Source organism: Bombina bombina, chromosome 12 (assembly GCF_027579735.1).
Source record: "Bombina bombina isolate aBomBom1 chromosome 12, aBomBom1.pri, whole genome shotgun sequence".
Taxonomy (NCBI): domain Eukaryota; kingdom Metazoa; phylum Chordata; class Amphibia; order Anura; family Bombinatoridae; genus Bombina; species Bombina bombina.
In genome coordinates this window covers 141,506,403-141,526,026 of record NC_069510.1, presented here as the reverse complement: position 1 = coordinate 141,526,026, position 19,624 = coordinate 141,506,403, and the positions used below count along the sequence as shown (strand labels likewise).

Sequence of the window (19,624 nt, the reverse complement as noted above, 5' to 3'; positions counted from 1 at the left end):
GGCTGGAAACCTAACCAGTCCTGGAACAAGGGCAAGCAGACTAGGAAACCTGCTGCTGCCCCTAAAACAGCATGAATTGAGGGCCCCCGATCCGGGATCGGATCTAGTGGGGGGCAGACTTTCTCTCTTCGCCCAGGCTTGGGCAAGAGATGTTCAGGATCCCTGGGCGCTAGAGATAATATCTCAGGGATACCTTCTGGACTTCAAATACTCTCCTCCAAGAGAGAGATTTCATCTGTCAAGATTGTCAACAATCCAGACAAAGAAAGAGGCGTTTCTACGCTGCGTACAAGAGCTCTTGTTAATGGGAGTAATCCATCCAGTTCCACGATCGGAACAGGGACAGGGGTTTTACTCAAATCTGTTTGTGGTTCCCAAAAAAGAGGGAACTTTCAGACCAATCCTGGACTTAAAGATCCTAAACAAATTCCTAAGAGTTCCATCGTTCAAGATGGAGACTATTCAGACAATTTTACCTATGATCCAAGAGGGTCAATACATGACCACTGTAGATTTAAAAGATGCTTACCTTCACATACCGATTCACAAAGATCATTATCGGTACCTAAGGTTTGCCTTCCTAGACAGGCATTACCACTTTGTGGCTCTTCCATTCGGATTGGCTACAGCTCCAAGAATCTTCACAAAGGTTCTGGGTGCTCTTCTGGCGGTACTAAGACCGCGGGGAATCTCGGTAGCTCCATACCTAGACGACATTCTGATACAAGCTTCAAGCTTTCAAACTGCCAAGTCTCATACAGAGTTAGTGCTGGCATTTCTAAGGTCACATGGATGGAAGGTGAACGAAAAGAAAAGTTCACTCGTTCCACTCACAAGAGTTCCCTTCCTGGGGACTCTTATAGATTCTGTAGAAATGAAGATTTACCTGACAGAGGACAGGCTAACAAGACTTCAAAGTGCTTGCCGCACCCTTCATTCCATTCAACACCCATCAGTGGCTCAATGCATGGAGGTAATCGGCTTAATGGTAGCGGCAATGGACATAGTCCCCTTTGCACGCTTACACCTCAGACCACTGCAACTGTGCATGCTAAGTCAGTGGAATGGGGATTACTCAGACTTATCCCCTTCTCTGAATCTGGATCAAGAGACCAGAAATTCTCTTCTATGGTGGCTTTCTCGGCCACATCTGTCCAGGGGGATGCCATTCAGCAGACCAGACTGGACAATTGTAACAACAGACGCCAGCCTTCTAGGTTGGGGTGCCGTCTGGAATTCTCTGAAGGTTCAGGGACAATGGAGTCAGGAGGAGAGTCTCCTGCCAATAAACATTCTGGAATTGAGAGCAGTTCTCAATGCCCTCCTGGCTTGGCCCCAGTTGACAACTCGGGGGTTCATCAGGTTTCAGTCGGACAACATCACGACTGTAGCTTACATCAACCATCAGGGAGGGACAAGAAGCTCCCTAGCTATGATGGAAGTATCAAAGATAATTTGCTGGGCAGAGTCTCACTCTTGCCACCTGTCAGCAATCCACATCCCGGGAGTGGAGAACTGGGAGGCGGATTTCTTAAGTCGTCAGACTTTTCATCCGGGGGAGTGGGAACTTCATCCGGAGGTCTTTGCCCAAATACTTCGACGTTGGGGCAAACCAGAGATAGATCTCATGGCGTCTCGACAGAACGCCAAGCTTCCTCGTTACGGGTCCAGATCCAGGGATCCAGGAGCAGTCCTGATAGATGCTCTGACAGCACCTTGGGACTTCAGGATGGCTTACATGTTTCCACCCTTCCCGTTGCTTCCTCGATTGATTGCCAGAATCAAACAAGAGAGAGCATCAGTGATTCTAATAGCACCTGCGTGGCCACGCAGGACTTGGTATGCAGACCTGGTGGACATGTCATCCTGTCCACCTTGGTCTCTACCTCTGAAACAGGACCTTCTGATACAGGGTCCCTTCAAACATCAAAATCTAACTTCTCTGAAGCTGACTGCTTGGAAATTGAACGCTTGATTTTATCAAGACGTGGATTTTCTGAGTCAGTTATTGATACCTTAATACAGGCTAGGAAACCTGTTACCAGAAATATTTACCATAAGATATGGCGTAAATACCTATATTGGTGTGAATCCAAAGGTTACTCTTGGAGTAAGGTTAGGATTCCTAGGATATTGTCTTTTCTACAAGAAGGTTTAGAAAAGGGTTTATCTGCTAGTTCATTAAAGGGACAGATCTCAGCTCTGTCCATTCTGTTACACAAACGTCTGTCAGAAGTTCCTGACGTCCAGGCTTTTTGTCAGGCTTTGGCCAGAATTAAGCCTGTGTTTAAAACTGTTGCTCCACCATGGAGTTTAAACCTTGTTCTTAATGTTTTACAGGGCGTTCCGTTTGAACCCCTTCATTCCATTGATATAAAGTTGTTATCTTGGAAAGTTCTATTTTTAATGGCTATTTCCTCGGCTCGAAGAGTCTCTGAATTATCAGCCTTACATTGTGATTCTCCTTATTTGATTTTTCATTCGGATAAGGTAGTCCTGCGTACTAAACCTGGGTTCTTACCTAAGGTAGTTACTAACAGGAATATCAATCAAGAGATTGTTGTTCCTTCTTTATGCCCAAATCCTTCTTCAAAGAAGGAACGTCTACTGCACAACCTGGATGTAGTCCGTGCTCTAAAATTTTACTTACAGGCAACTAAGGAATTTCGACAAACGTCTTCTCTGTTTGTCATTTACTCTGGGCAGAGGAGAGGTCAAAAAGCTTCCGCTACCTCTCTTTCTTTTTGGCTTCGTAGCATAATTCGTTTAGCTTATGAAACTGCTGGACAGCAGCCTCCTGAAAGAATTACAGCTCATTCTACTAGAGCTGTGGCTTCCACTTGGGCCTTCAAGAATGAGGCCTCTGTTGAACAGATTTGCAAGGCTGCAACTTGGTCTTCGCTTCATACTTTTTCCAAATTTTACAAATTTGACACTTTTGCTTCATCGGAGGCTATTTTTGGGAGAAAGGTTCTTCAGGCAGTGGTTCCTTCTGTATAAAGAGCCTGCCTATCCCTCCCGTCATCCGTGTACTTTTGCTTTGGTATTGGTATCCCAGAAGTAATGATGACCCGTGGACTGATCACACTTAACAGAAGAAAACATAATTTATGCTTACCTGATAAATTCCTTTCTTCTGTAGTGTGATCAGTCCACGGCCCGCCCTGTTTTTAAGGCAGGTAAATATTTTTTAATTTATACTCCAGTCACCACTTCACCCTTGGCTTTTCCTTTCTCGTTGGTCCTTGGTCGAATGACTGGGAGTGACGTAGAGGGGAGGAGCTATATGCAGCTCTGCTGGGTGAATCCTCTTGCACTTCCTGTTGGGGAGGAGTAATATCCCAGAAGTAATGATGACCCGTGGACTGATCACACTACAGAAGAAAGGAATTTATCAGGTAAGCATAAATTATGTTTTTCTGTAATTTAGTGTTTGTTTTTAAATTAGCTAATTGTATTTAATTTATTTAATTGTATTTCTCTTGTAAGGTGTATCCAGTCCACGGATTCATCCATTACTTGTGGGATATTCTCCGTCCCAACAGGAAGCTGCAAGAGGATCACCCACAGCAGAGCTGTTTATATAGCTCCTCCCCTAACTGCCACCCCCAGTCATTCTCTTGCAGCTCTCGACAAGGGAAGTAGCTAGAGAGATGTGGTGAATTAGTGTAGTTTATCTTCAATCAAAAGTTTGTTATTTTTAAACGGTGCCGGCGTTGTACTGTTTTTTTACCTCAGGCAGAAATTAGAAGAAGAATTTGCCTGAGGTTTTTGATGATCTTAGCAGGTTGTAACTAAGGTCCACTGCTGTTCTCACACATAACTGAAGAGTATGGGGAATCTTCAGCTTGGAGAACGGCCTGCAGAATTAACTGCCCTGAGGTATGTTCACTATATATTTTTCTAGAGGATGATGAGAACTAGAAAATGCTGACAGTGCCTGATATAGTTAAGATAAGCCTGATTGCAGTGATTTAATAATGACTGGCATCATGCTTGCAGTAAAGGGTAATTTTCATATTACTTTCTATTATGGCTTAGTATGTAAAACGTTATATATATGAAGAACATTTTTTACTAAATCTTTATTTGGGGCCTAGTTTTCCACATGGCTGTTATTTTACTCCTAGGAATGTTTTTTTTAAGGCCCTCTGACTTTGAGTGCATGGTGGGAGGGGCCTATTTTTGCGCTCTAATTGCGCAGTTGTTTTTTACATTCTGAGACATCCAGCTTCCCTGAAGGAGTCCCCTGACATATTGGACCTCTGTAAAGGGTTTTTGTGCCTACAAAAGTCGTTTTATGGGAAGGTAGGAGCCACAGTAGAGCTGTGGCAGTTTGCTTGTGACTGTTATAACGGTTTTTACCGTTTTTTTGCTTCGTTTTTTAACCTGAGGTGTTAATCATCCATTTGCAAGTGGGTGCAATGCTATTTTAGTCTATTATATACACTGTAAAAATTTCATAGAGTTAACTGCTTTTTTCACTGTTTTGCAGTTTTTGAGTTTGTTTTTTTCCCTTAAAGGCACAGTACCGTTTTTATATTCTGTGTTTTCAAAGCTTGCTGGTCTCATTACTAGTCTGTTAAACATGTCTGACATTGAGGAAACTCCTTGTTCAATATGTTTAGAAGCCATTGTGGAACCCCCTCTTAGAATGTGTACCAAATGCACTGATCTTACTATAAGTTATAAAGACCATATTCTGGCTTTAAAATATTTATCACCAGAGGAAATTGACAAGGGGGAAGTTATGCCGACTAACTCTCCCCACGTGTCAGAGCCTTTAACTCCCGCTCAAGGGGCGCCAAGTACATCTAGCGCACCCATTGCGTATACTTTACAAGACATGGCGGCAATTATGAATCATACTCTTACAGAAGTATTGCCCAAACTGCCAGGGTTACAAGGAAAGCGAGACAGCTCTGGGGCTAGAAAAAATACAGAGCTCTCTGACGCTTTATTAGCTATGTCCGATATACCCTCACAATGTGCAGAAGCCGAAGAAGGAGAGTTTCTATCTGTGGGTGATTTTTCTGACTCAGGGAAGACACTTCAACCTGATTCTGATATGTCTACATTTAAATTTAAGCTTGAACACCTCCGCATGTTGCTCAGGGAGGTTTTAGCAACTCTGGATGACTGTGACGCCATTGTAGTCCCAGAGAAATTGTGTAAATTGGATAAATACTACGCAGTGCCTGTTTACACTGATGTTTTTCCAATACCTAAGAGGTTTACAGAAATTATTACTAAGGAATGGGATAGACCAGGTGTACCGTTCTCTCCCCCTCCTGTTTTTAAAAAGATATTTCCCATAGATGCCGCTACACGGGACTTGTGGCAAATGGTCCCTAAGGTGGAGGGAGCAGTCTCTACTCTAGCGAAGCGTACAACTATCCCTGTCGAGGACAATTGTGCTTTTCTAGATCTAATGGACAAAAAATTAGAGGGTTACCTTAAGAACATTTTTAATCAACAAGGTTTTATTCTCCAGCCCCTTGCATGCATTGCCCCTGTCACTGCTGCTGCGGCCTTCTGGTTTGAGTCTTTAGAAGAGGCTATATATATATATATATATATATATATATATATATCCTTGACAAGCTTAAAGCTCTTAAGCTAGCCAATTCATTTGTTTTTGACGCCATTGTTCATTTAACCAAACTAACGGCTAAGAACTCAGGTTTTGCTATTCAGGCGCGTAGGGCGCTATGGCTTAAATCCTGGTCAGCTGACATTACTTCAAAGTCTAAGCTTCTCAACATTCCCTTCAAGGGGCAGACCCTATTCGGGCCTAGACTGAAGGAGATCATTTCTGATATTACTGGAGGAAAAGGTCATGCCCTTCCTCAGGATAGGTCCAACAAATTAAGGACCAAACAGCCTAATTTTCGTGCCTTTCGAAACAAACTTCAACAGTGGCGCAGCTTCAACTTCCTCTAATACAAAACAAGAGGGAAATGTTGCCCTGTCCAAGCCAGTCTGGAGACCTAAAAAGGCTTGGAACAAAGGAAAGCAGGCCAAAAAACCTGCTGCTGCCTCTAAGACAGCATGAAAGATCAGCCCCCAATCCGGTAACGGATCTAGTAGGGGGCAGACTTTCTCTCTTCGCCCAGGCAAGAGATGTCCAGGATCCCTGGGCGTTGGAAATTGTGTCCCAGGGATATCTTCTGGACTTCAAAGCTTCTTCCCCAAAAGGAAGATTTCATCTCTCACAATTATCTGCAAACCAGATAAAGAGAGAGGCATTCTTACATTGTGTTCAAAGACCTCCTAGTTATGGGAGTGATCCACCCAGTTCCAAAGGAGGAACAGGGGCAAGGCTTCTATTCAAATCTGTTTGTGGTTCCCAAGAAAGAGGGAACCTTCCGACCAATCTTAGATCTCAAGATCCTAAACAAATCTCTCAGGGTCCCATCCTTCAAGATGGAGACTATTCGAACCATCCTACCTATGATCCAGGAGGGTCAATATATGACTACCGTGGACTTAAAGGATGCATATCTGCACATTACGATACACAGAGATCATCATCAGTTTCTCAGTTTCGCCTTCCTAGACAGGCTTTACCAGTTTGTGGCTCTTCCCTTTGGGTTAGCTATGGCACCAAGAATCTTTACGAAGGTTCTGGGGTCACTCCTAGTGGTCCTAAGGCCGCGGGGTATAGCAGTAGCCCCTTACCTAGACGACATTCTAATACAGGCGTCAAATTTTCAAATCGCCAGGTCCCATACAGACATTGTTCTGGCATTTCTGAGGTCGCATGCGTGGAAAGTGAATGAAGAAAAAAGTTCTCTATCCCCTCTCACAAGAGTTTCCTTCCTAGGAACTCTGATAGATTCTGTAGAAATTAAGATTTACCTTACAGAGGCCAGGTTGTCAAAACTTCTAAATTCCTGTCGTGTTCTTTATTCTACTTCTCGCCCTTCAGTGACTCAGTGTATGGAAGTAATTGGCTTAATGGTAGCGGCAATGGACATAGTGCCGTTTGCCCGCCTACATCTCAGACCGCTGCAACTCTGCATGCTCAGTCAGTGGAATGGGGATTACACAGATTTGTCCCCTCTACTAAATCTGGATCAAGAGACCAGGAATTCTCTTCTCTGGTGGTTATCTCGGGTCCATCTGTCCAAGGGTATGATTGGACAATAGTAACGACAGATGCCAGCCTTCTGGGCTGGGGTGCAGTCTGGAACTCCCTGAAGGCTCAGGGCTTGTGGACTCAGGAGGAGACACTCCTCCCGATAAACATTCTGGAACTAAGAGCGATACTCAATGCTCTTCAGGCTTGGCCTCAGCTAGCTGCGGTCAGGTTCATCAGATTTCAGTCGGACAACATCACGACTGTAGCCTACATCAACCATCAAGGGGGAATAAGGAGTTCCCTAGCAATGTTGGAGGCTTCAAAAATAATTCTATGGGCAGAGGTTCACTCTTGCCATCTATCAGCTATCCATATCCCAGGAGTAGAGAACTGGGAGGCGGATTTTCTAAGTCGACAGACTTTTCATCCGGGGGAGTGGGAACTCCATCCGGAGGTGTTTGCACAGTTGATTCAACTTTGGGGCAAACCAGAACTGGATCTCATGGCGTCTCGTCAGAACGCCAAGCTTCCTTGTTACGGATCCAGGTCCAGGGATCCCAAGACAGCGCTGATAGATGCTCTAGCAGCGCCTTGGTCTTTCAACCTGGCTTATGTGTTTCCACTGTTTCCTCTGCTACCTCGTCTGATTGCCAAGATCAAGCAGGAGAGAGCTTCAGTGATTTTGATAGCACCTGCGTGGCCATGCAGGACTTGGTATGCAGATCTGGTGGACATGTCATCCCTTCCACCATGGACTCTACTGCTGAGGCAGGACCTTCTACTTCAGGGTCCTTTCAACCATCCAAATCTAATTTCTCTGCGTCTGACTGCTTGGAGATTGAACGCTTGATTTTATCAAAACGTGGTTTCTCCAAATCGGTCATTGATACCTTAATTCAGGCTTGAAAGCCTGTCACCAGGAAAATCTATCATAAGATATGGTGTAAATATCTTCATTGGTGTGAATCCAAGGGTTACTCATGGAGTAAAGTCAGGATTCCCAGGATATTATCTTTTCTCCAAAAAGGATTGGAGAAGGGATTGTCAGCTAGTTCCTTAAAGGGACATATTTCTGCTCTGTCTATTCTTTTGCACAAGCGTCTGGCGGATGTTCCAGACGTTCAAGCGTTTTGTCAGGCTTTAGTTAGAATCAAGCCTGCGTTTAAACCTGTGGCTCCGCCATGGAGTTTAAATTTAGTTCTTAAAGTTCTTCAAGGGGTTCCGTTTGAACCTCTGCATTCCATGGATATCAAGCTTTTATCTTGGAAAGTTCTGTTTTTGGTAGCTATCTCTTCAGCTCGAAGAGTTTCAGAGTTATCTGCCTTGCAGTGTGATTCCCCTTATCTGATCTTCCATGCAGATAAGGTAGTTTTGCGTACCAAACCTGGGTTTCTTCCTAAGGTGGTATCTAATAAGAATATCAATCAGGAGATTGTTGTTCCGTCACTGTGTCCTAATCCTTCTTCAAAGAAGGAACGTCTATTACACAATCTTGACGTAGTTTGTGCTTTAAAGTTTTATTTACAAGCTACTAAAGATTTTCGTCAAACATCTGCATTGTTTGTTGTCTACTCTGGACAGAGGAAAGGCCAAAAGGCTTCAGCAACTTCTCTTTCCTTTTGGTTAAGAAGTATAATCCGCTTAGCTTATGAGACTGCTGGCCAGCAGCCTCCTGAAAGAATTACAGCTCATTCCACTAGAGCGGTGGCTTCCACATGGGCTTTTAAAAACCAGGCTTCTGTTGAACAGATTTGTAAGGCGGCGACTTGGTCTTCGCTTCATACTTTTTCTAAATTCTACAAATTTGATACTTTTGCTTCTTCGGAGGCTATTTTTGGGAGAAAGGTCTTACAGGCAGTGGTGCCTTCCGTTTAAGCGCCTGCCTTGCCCCTCCCTTCATCCGTGTCCTATAGCTTTGGTATTGGTATCCCACAAGTAATGGATGAATCCGTGGACTGGATACACCTTACAAGAGAAAACAAAATTTATGCTTATCTGATAAATTTATTTCTCTTGTGGTGTATCCAGTCCACGGCCCGCCCTGTCATTTTAAGGCAGGTGTTTTTTATTTTTTAACTACAGTCACCACTGCACCCTATAGTTTCTCCTTTCTCTTGCTTGTCTTCGGCCGAATGACTGGAGGTGGCAGTTAGGGGAGGAGCTATATAGACAGCTCTGCTGTGGGTGATCTTCTTGCAGCTTCCTGTTGGGAAGGAGAATATCCCACAAGTAATGGATGAATCCGTGGACTGGATACACCACAAGAGAAATAAATTTATCAGGTAAGCATACATTTTGTTTTAATTTAGGTAAGTTATTTAATTGTAGTGTAGTGTTAGGTGTTAGTGTAACTTAGGTTAGGTTTTATTTTACAGGTAAATTTGTATTTATTTTAGCTAGGTAGTAATTAAATAGTTAATAACTATTTAGTAACTATTCTACCTAGTTAAATAAATACAAACTTGCCTGTAAAATAAAAATAAAACCTAAGATAGCCACAATGTAACTATTAGTTATATTGTAGCTAGCTTAGGGTTTATTTTATAGGTAAGTATTTAATTTTAAATAGGAATCATTTAGTTAATGATAGGAATTTTATTTAGATTTATTTAAATTATATTTAAGTTAGGGGGTGTTAGGGTTAGACTTAGGTTTAGGGGTTAATAAATTTAGAATAGTGTCAGTAATGTTGGGGGCGCAGATTAGGGGTTAATAAATGTGCGTAGGTTGCGGCAATGTTAGGGGCAGCATAGTAGGGGTTAATAAGTATAATGCAGGTGTAGGCAATGTCGGTGGCGGCAAATTAGGGGTTAATAAGTATAAGATTAGGGGTTTATAGACTTGGGGTTCATGTTAGCGTGTTAGGTGTAAACATAAAATGTGTTTTCCCATAGGAATCAATGGGGCTGCGTTACTGAGCATTACGGTGCTTTTTTGCAGGTGTTAGACTTTTTCTCAGCCGGCTCTCCCCATTGATGTCTATGGGGAAATTGTGCACAAGCACGTACAACCAGTTCACCGCTGACTTAAGCAGTGCTGGTATTGGAGTGCGGTATGGAGCTCAATTTTGCTCTACGCTCACTTCTTGCCTGTTAACGCCGGGTTTGTAAAAACCCATAATACCAGCGCTGCAGGTAAGTGAGCGGTGAGAATAAACTGCAAGTTAGCACTGCACCCCTCATAACGCAAGACTTGTAATCTAGCCATGTGTTAAGTAATACATAAATTGAACCTATTAAGAATTGCATACTACCAGTTTGTAATCCAATGTTAGTGTCCTTTTAAGTCTAGTATTCTTTTTACTATTATGCATCATGCAACCAAACAAAAAAGCATAAGGAAACTTCATTGTCCAAAGTAACTCTCCCTCCTTCATACACAAATGTACCACTAATAAATGTGTATGTGTGTTAAACCAGATTATCTTCATAGTAAATACTTAGCATGTGTGCTGGGGATTAAACATATGCAAACTCCTGTGTGATGGATTGTAAATTGCAAACCTATACCGATTGTTTACTAAATTGCAAACTTATTATAGTTTTAGAATATTCATGCACGGGAATAGGGCCCTCAATCCCTCCTGTATGTGTTTGTAAATTTTGCTCTGTGTCGTACAAGTCTTATATTTGTTTTATTTAAATGAATTGTATCCATGGACAGCGCTGCAGAATATGTTGACGCTTCATAAATAAAGTATAACAATAAAATAATAATAATAATAATAATAATAACTAATATTGACTTTCGAGTGAAGTTGTACTAGATATAGGGATCAGCCTAACAACAGACAATCTGCTAATCTGTTTAAAAGGGAAGATATACAATGTTTGATAATAGCTTGTTAGATACATATTAGAATCAGAAGAACGAGAAGTTAATATTTAGATCATATAGATATATTACTTTTTCTTGCAGGTTGTTGGAAATAACATAATTCGTTGTCGCAACGATGGTACTTGGAGTGGCAACTTCTATTTGTGTGACTCAATGCAGGGTCAGTGTCCCCCTCCACCCCCAGTCCATGGCAATGGGAAGATGCACTGCCCTGAAGGCTATGGAATAGGTAATGTGTATATATATATATATATATATGTGTTTTCTCCCTTGATCACAGTTTTTTTTTTTTTTTTTTAAAGCCAATTGATTTTCTGGACGTTAGGTGGCCGTCACTCGACATCATCTGCCCCTATATTTATCTGTGCATGTGCTAGTTACTTATTCTAAACTTAGATAACGAGATTTGCTCCTGTTTTGCACATGTGTATTAATTCTAGCTTGGAAACCATTTATATGTCATCTGCATAATATACGGATCGGTTATTATCACATGCGCAGTGAAAAAAAGCCTCGGCAAATAGTGCATGCACTTTGGAAGTTTGATTTGTGAACACACTTTTTAGAGGGGTGGAGAGGGGGTGGGACCGCCGAAGACGTCAATACTTGAGAAAGACGGAAGTATGGTTTGGGAGGAGTCAGGAGACGAAAATTAGGGAATTTCAACTCAATTTTTTTGCAGAAATAACAAAATTTATGCTTACCTGATAAATGTATTTATTTTTTGACACGATGAGTCCACGGACCATCTTAATTACTAATGGGATATTCACCTCCTGGTCAGCAGGAGGCGACAAAGAGCACCATAGCAGAGCTGTTAAATAGCTCCTCTCTTCCCTCCCACTCCAGTCATTCGACCAAAGTTAGGAAGAGAAAGAAAAAGTCAAGGTGCAGAGCTGTCTGAAGTTTAAAATACCCAACAACCTGTCTTACAAGAAAAGGGCGGGCCGTGGACTCATTGTGTCAAAAAAGAAATAAATTTATCAGGTAAGCATAAATTTTGTTTTCTTTTTAATGACACGATGAGTCCACAGATCATCTTAATTACTAATGGGATGCAATACCAAAGCTATAGTACACAGATGATACGTAGGGACAAGACAGGGAACCTAAACAGAAGGCACCACTACTTGAGAACCTTTCTCCCAAAAACGGCCTCAGCTTAGACAAGAGAGTAAAATTTGAAAAACTGAGGAAAAGTGTGAAGAGAGAACCAATTTGCAGCCTTGCAAATATAATCCACAGAAGCTTCATTTTTAAAGCCCAGGAGGAAGCAACAACCCTCGTGGAATGAGCCACAACCCTCTCGGGAAGTTGCTGTTCAGCAGTTTCATAAACAAACCGTATGATACTCTTCAGCAAAAAAGAAAGAGAAGTAGCCAAAGCTTTCTGCCCCTTATGTTTTCCGTAGAAATCGCAAACAAGAAGGAGACTGACAAAAATATTTAGTCGCCAGAAAAACCTTAAAACACGGACACGACAAATTGTGTAGAAATCGTTCTCCTGAGAAGAAGGACCAGGACACAAAGAAAGAACAACAATCTCCTCATTAAAGTTCCAATCAGAAACAACCTTAGGAAGAAATCCCAATATATTACCTAAAACTACCTTATCTGAATGAAAAATAAGGTAAGGAGACTCATACTGCAATGCCGAGAGCTCTGACACTCTACGAGTGGAAGAAATAGCAACAAGAAATAAAACTCTCCACGATAACTCAATATCAAAGGAGTGCATAGGCTCAAACGGAGCCCCTTGAAAAACTTTGAGAACTAAAGTAAGACTCCATGGAGGAGTAACTGGATTGTACATCTGGGGCCTCCGTCAGACGTATTGAAACAAAATAGATAAGGCCGAGATTTACCCCTTAGGGAGCTTGTCGATAAACCCTTTCTCCAAGCCCTCTTGGAGAAAAGACAAAATTTGATTTGAGGAATCCTAACTCTACTCCAAGAGTAGCTCTCAGATTCTCACCAATAGAACTATTTATACCATATCCTATGGTATTTTTTTTATTTTTTATTACACATCGGCTTACGAGCCTGAATATTGGATTCTATAACCGTAGTCAGAAAACTTCTATCTGGACCAGATTAAACATTCAATCTCCAAGCAGACAACTTCTGAGAAACTAGATTTGGATGAAGGAAGGGCCCTTGAATAGAAGATCATTCCTCAACAGAAAACTTGAAGGTGGCAGAGATAACATGTCCACCAGATCTGCATACCAAATCCTGTGAGGCCAAGCTGGGACAATGAGATCATTGACACTCTCTCCTGTTTGATTTAAGCAATGACCCAAGGAAGAAGCGCAAACAGAAGAAATAGGTATGTTAAACTGAAGATCCAAGGAACCGCCAGAACATCCATCAGTTCCGCCTGGGGGACCCTGAACCTCGACCCGTATCTCGGGAGCTTGGCAATCTCACGAGATGCCATGAGATCAAAGTCCGACTGATCCCACTTGAGAATCAGGCTGGAGAACACTTCCAGATGGAGTTCCCCCTCCCCCAAGAGAAAAGACTGCCTGTTCAAAAAGTCGCCTCCCAGATGTCCATCCCTGGGATGTGGATCGCCAACAGGTAGCAAGAATGGGCCTCCGCCCACTGAATTATCATGGTTACCTCTGTCATTGCAAATAAGCTCCTCGTCCTTCCCTGATGATAGAAGTAATGTCCGACTGGAACCTGATAAACTGGACATAGACTAACTGAGACCAGTCCAGAAGAGCATTGAAGATTGCTCTCAGATCCAGAATGTTGATAGGGAGAACAGACTCTGGCTGAGTCCAAACTCCCAGAGCCTCTAGGGAACCCCAGACTGTTCTTTACAATAGAAGGCTGGTGTCTGTTGTTACATCACCCAAAAAAGACTGTGAAAGCAGGTTCCCTGGGATGATGACTATCATAGAAGAGAACCCTTGTCTCCTTCACGGAGACAAGTCTGCAAAATCACCGTTCCATTGCCTGAGCATGTTTAACTGCAGAGGTCTGAGATGGAACCGAGCAAACGGGATGATGTGTATTGCCACAATCAGCCTGAGTACCTCCATGCACTGAGCCACTGATGGAAGAACAGTGTGCTGAAGAACATGACAAGTATCAATGATCTTTGATTAACTGACTTCTGTCAGAACAAATCTTCATTGATAGGGAATCTAACATAGATCCCCAAAAAAAAAAAAAAAAAAAAAAAAAATCTTAATCTTAGGACTCAGGATTCTTTCCCCGATTTACCTTCCACTCGGGAACGCAGGAAGGAAAACATCATGTCCATGTGCAAACTTGTTTGAAGTGACAAAATCGCCTGGACTAGTATGACAAATATGGTGCTGCAATACACCATGGAAATTATGTAAGCTGTGGCAAGACTGAAGTATTTGTCCCGAAAGGCAAATCATAGGGACTTGCGATGATCCCATAAATGGGAACATGCAGATGCCCATCCTTTAAACTTGTCAGAAATTGATTCTCCAGAATCAAAGGAAGGATGTCACAAAGAGATTCCACCTAGAAGGATGGTACTATCTAGATTCAGGAAATCTAACATTGGTCTGAAGGTTCTTTAAAATTTCCCTGTAATGGGAATCAAACCTAAATTGTCAAAGTCTTAAAGGAACATTCCAGTCAAAATTTAAATGCACATAGATGAATTACATCTTTGAATAGAAACAAATTTGCAATATAGATGTATTGGCAAAAATTATTCTAGTAAAAGTTATCACTGTTTTAGTGTTAACATTTTTCTCTGCATGTGCACGTGAAGTATAAATATTCTCACAGCACCGGCAATTTAAATACTGCAGTTGTTTAGATCATCAGTGGGGCATGTATCATGTCAGCACTAAACAAATTGAGTCATTGCCAGATGTTAAAAGCACCTTAGGCTCTCTGAGCAAGTGCTGTGTTTAAAATGCTGGTTCACGGTGCATACTTAAATACACTTTTAAAACAGCTATAGCTTTTATTAGAAGCATTTTTGCTAATGCATGTATATTACAAAAATGCTTCTATTCAAAACTACAATGAATCCATGTAAAGTAAATTTTTGGCTGGAATGTCCCTTTAAGCTGTTGCTCTGACTAAAATACTAACTCAGAGCATCCTTGAAATAAATCCCAGACCCTGTTCCTGAACCGGAGTTATCACTCCCAGGGGAGAGAAAATTCCTACCTCATGAAAGGAACCCATTCTATCTGGTTCCAGATAATATATATTTCTTCTGTTAAGTGTGATCAGTCCACGGGTCATCATTACTTGTGGGATATTAACTGCTCCCCTACAGGAAGTGCAAGAGGATTCACCCAGCAGAGTTGCTATATAGCTCCTCCCCTCTACGTCACCCCCAGTCATTCTCTTGCACCCAACGACTAGATAGGATGTGTGAGAGGACTATGGTGATATATTTAGTTTTTATATCTTCAATCAAAAGTTTGTTATTTTATAATAGCACCGGAGTGTGTTATTCCTTCTCTGGTAGAATTTGAAGAAGAATCTACCTGAGTTTTTCTATGATTTTAGCCGGAGTAGTTAAGATCATATTGCTGTTTCTCGGCCATCTGAGGAGTGAGGTAATCTTCAGATCAGGGGACAGCAGGCAGATTAATCTGCAAAGAGGTATGTAGCAGTTTATTATTTTCTGACATGGAATTGATGAGAAAATCCTGCCATACCGTTATAATGTAAACTCAGCCTTGAATGCAGTAGATGTAGCTGATATCAGGCTGTCATGTATGTATATTTTACACTTCAGTTTTCTGGGAAATGGTACTTCTCTGGCTTTTAAACTGTATACATAGAGTTAACCTATTTTGCAGGGACTTGCAATAGGTTTTAAATGACAATTAATTATTGAGGTAAAATGTTTTTTTGCTGGCATGTAAAAACGTTTTTTTCTCTGAGGTACTGGGTGAAAAAATGTTTTGGGCACTTTTTTTCCACTTGGCAATAGTTTTGATTTAAATTAGAGCAGTTCACTGATCCCTCTCACTGTTATGTGTGTGGGGGAGGGGCCATTTTGGTGCTTTCACTATGCATCAGAAAAACTCAGTCAGAGGTTCATTTTCTTCCTGCATGATCCGGTTCATCTCTACAGAGTTCAGGGATCTCAAGAGTCTTTTTTGAGGGAAGTAATCATACAGCAGAGCTGTGCTGATTGTATTGACTGTGATATAAAAAACGTTTATTTGTGTATTTTTTTTTCTGCTGCCTGGGTTAGTTATCATTTGCTGAGGGGAACAATCCTTTGCTAAAACTGTATATTCTGACAAAGATTGATGCTATAACTTAATTATTTTATCTGTTATAATATTTTTCTGTGCTTCTTAAAGGCACAGTTCGTTTTCATATTATTTGTAAATTACTTTGAAAAGTATTTCCAAGTTGCTGTTTATTTGCTAGTGTGTTAAACATGTCTGATTCAGAGGAAGATATCTGTGCTATATGTGTTAATGCCAAAGTGGAGCCCAATAGAAATTTATGTACTAAATGTATTGATGCTACTTTAAAAAATAGTCAATCTGTACAAATTGAACATATTTCACCAAACAACGAGGGGAGAGTTATGCCGACTAACTCGCCTCACGTGTCAGTACCTGCATCTCCCGCTCAGGAGGTGCGTGATATTGTAGCGCCGAGTGCATCTGGGCGGCCATTACAAATCACATTACAAGATATGGCTACTGTTATGACTGAAGTTTTGGCTAAACTACCAGAACTAAGAGGTAAACGTGATCACTCTGGGATGAGAACAGAGTGCGCTGATAATTCAAGGGCCATGTCTGATACTGCCTCACAGTTTGCAGAACATGAAGACGGAGAGCTTCATTCTGTGGGTGACGGTTCTGATCCAAATAAACTGGACTCAGACATTTCAAATTTTAAATTTAAGCTTGAGAACCTCCGTGTGTTACTAGGGGAGGTATTAGCGGCTCTGAATGATTGTAACACAGTTGCAATCCCAGAAAAAATGTGTAGGTTGGATAAATATTTTGCGGTACCGACGAGTACTGACGTTTTTCCTATACCTAAGAGACTTACTGACATTGTTACTAAGGAGTGGGATAGACCCGGTGTGCCTTTCTCACCCCCTCCTATATTCAGAAAAATGTTTCCAATAGACGCCGCCACACGGGACTTATGGCAAATGGTCCCTAAGGTGGAGGGAGCAGTTTCTACTTTAGCTAAGCGTACCACTATCCCAGTGGAGGATAGCTGTGCTTTTTCAGATCCAATGGATAAAAAATTAGAGGGTTACCTTAAGAAAATGTTTGTTCAACAAGGGTTTATATTGCAACCTCTTGCATGTATTGCGCCTGTCACGGCTGCAGCAGCATTTTGGTTTGAGTCTCTGGAAGAGACACTTCAATCATCCACACTAGATGACATCACACACAAACTTAAATTCCTTAAGTTAGCTAATTCATTTATTTCAGATGCCGTAGTACATTTAACTAAACTTGCGGCTAAAAATTCAGGATTCGCCATTCAGGCACGCAGAGCTCTGTGGCTAAAATCCTGGTCAGCTGATGTTACGTCTAAATCTAAATTGCTTAATATTCCTTTCAAAGGGCAGACCTTATTCGGGCCCGGCTTGAAAGAGATTATTGATGACATTACAGGAGGTAAAGGTCATGCCCTGCCTCAGGACAAGGCCAAAGCCAAGGCTAGACAGTCCAATTTTCGTTCCTTTCGTAATTTCAAAGCAGGAGCAGCATCAACTTCCTCTGCACCAAAACAGGAAGGAGCTGTTGCTCGCTACAGACAAGGCTGGAAACCTAACCAGTCCTGGAACAGGGGCAAACAGGCCAGAAAACCTGCTGCTGCCCCTAAGACAGCATGAATTGAGGGCCCCCGATCCGGGACCGGATCTAGTGGGGGGCAGACTTTCCCTCTTCGCCCAGGCTTGGGCAAGAGATGTTCAGGATCCCTGGGCGTTAGAGATCATATCTCAGGGATACCTTCTGGACTTCAAATCCTCTCCCCCAAGAGGGAGATTTCATCTGTCAAGGTTGTCAACAAACCTAACAAAGAAGGAAGCGTTTCTATGCTGCGTACAAGATCTTTTATTAATGGGAGTGATCCATCCAGTTCCGCGGTTGGAACAAGGACAAGGGTTTTACTCAAATCTGTTTGTAGTTCCCAAAAAAGAGGGAACCTTCAGGCCAATCTTGGATTTAAAGATCCTAAACAAATTCCTAAGAGTTCCATCGTTCAAGATGGAAACTATTCGAACAATTTTGCCCATGATCCAAGAGGGTCAGTACTTGACCACAGTGGATTTAAAGGATGCTTACCTTCACATACCGATTCACAGAAGTCATTACCGGTATCTAAGGTTTGCCTTGTTAGACAGGCATTACCAGTTTGTAGCTCTTCCATTCGGACTGGCTACGGCTCCAAGAATCTTCACAAAGGTTCTGGGCACTCTTCTGGCGGTACTAAGACCGCGAGGAATTTCAGTAGCTCCGTACTTAGACGACATACTGATACAAGCTTCAAGCTTTCAAACTGCCAAATCTCATACAGAGATAGTACTGGCATTTCTAAGGTCGCATGGATGGAAAGTGAACGAAGAGAAAAGTTCTCTCTTTCCACTCACAAGAGTTCCCTTCCTGGGGACTCTGATAGATTCTGTAGAAATGAAGATTTACCTGACAGAGGACAGGTTAACAAAACTTCAAAGTGCATGCTGTGTCCTTCATTCCATTCAAGAGACCAGAAATTCTCTTCTATGGTGGCTTTATCGGCCACATCTGTCCAGGGGAATGCCATTCAGCAGGCCAGACTGGTCAATTGTAACAACAGACGCCAGCCTACTAGGTTGGGGCGCTGTCTGGAATTCTCTGAAGGCTCAGGGACTATGGAATCAGGAGGAGAGTCTTCTTCCAATAAACATTCTGGAATTGAGAGCAGTCCTCAATGCTCTTCTGGCTTGGCCCCAGTTAGCAACTCGGGGGTTCATCAGGTTCCAGTCGGACAACATCACGACTGTAGCTTATATCAACCATCAGGGAGGGACAAGAAGCTCCCTAGCAATGATGGAAGTATCGAAGATAATTCGCTGGGCAGAGTCTCACTCTTGCCACCTGTCTGCAATCCACATCCCGGGAGTGGAGAACTGGGAGGCGGATTTCTTAAGTCGTCAGACTTTTCATCCGGGGGAGTGGGAACTTCATCCAGAGGTCTTTGCCCAAATACTTCGACGTTGGGGCAAACCAGAGATAGATCTCATGGCGTCTCGACAGAACGCCAAGCTTCCGCGCTACGGGTCCAGATCCAGGGATCCGGGAGCGGTCCTGATAGATGCCTTGACAGCACCATGGACCTTCAGGATGGCTCATGTGTTTCCACCTTTCCCGATGCTTCCTCGATTGATTGCCAGAATCAAACAGGAGAAAGCATCAGTGATTCTAATAGCGCCTGCATGGCCATGCAGGACTTGGTATACAGATCTGGTGGACATGTCATTCTGTCCACCTTGGTCGTTACCTCTGAAACAGGACCTTCTGATTCAGGGTCCTTTCAAACATCAAAATCTAACTTCTCTGAAGCTGACTGCTTGGAAATTGAACGCTTGATCTTATCAAAGCGTGGTTTTTCTGAGTCAGTTATTGATACCTTAATACAGGCTAGGAAGCCTGTTACCAGAAAGATTTACCATAAAATATGGCGTAAATACCTATATTGGTGCGAATCCAAAGGT

General features: G+C 42.3%; 1 protein-coding gene across 1 annotated transcript in view; it reads left to right on the top strand.

Annotated features, from left to right (window-relative positions):
* Positions 1-19,624, top strand: part of PAPPA (pappalysin 1) — a 1,503,354-nt gene that overhangs the window by 1,254,144 nt on the left and 229,586 nt on the right. Inside the window, exon 19 of the mRNA XM_053695762.1 lies at positions 11,003-11,150. Within this exon, the coding sequence (XP_053551737.1) occupies positions 11,003-11,150 (148 nt within the window). The remainder of the gene's footprint in view (positions 1-11,002; positions 11,151-19,624) is intronic.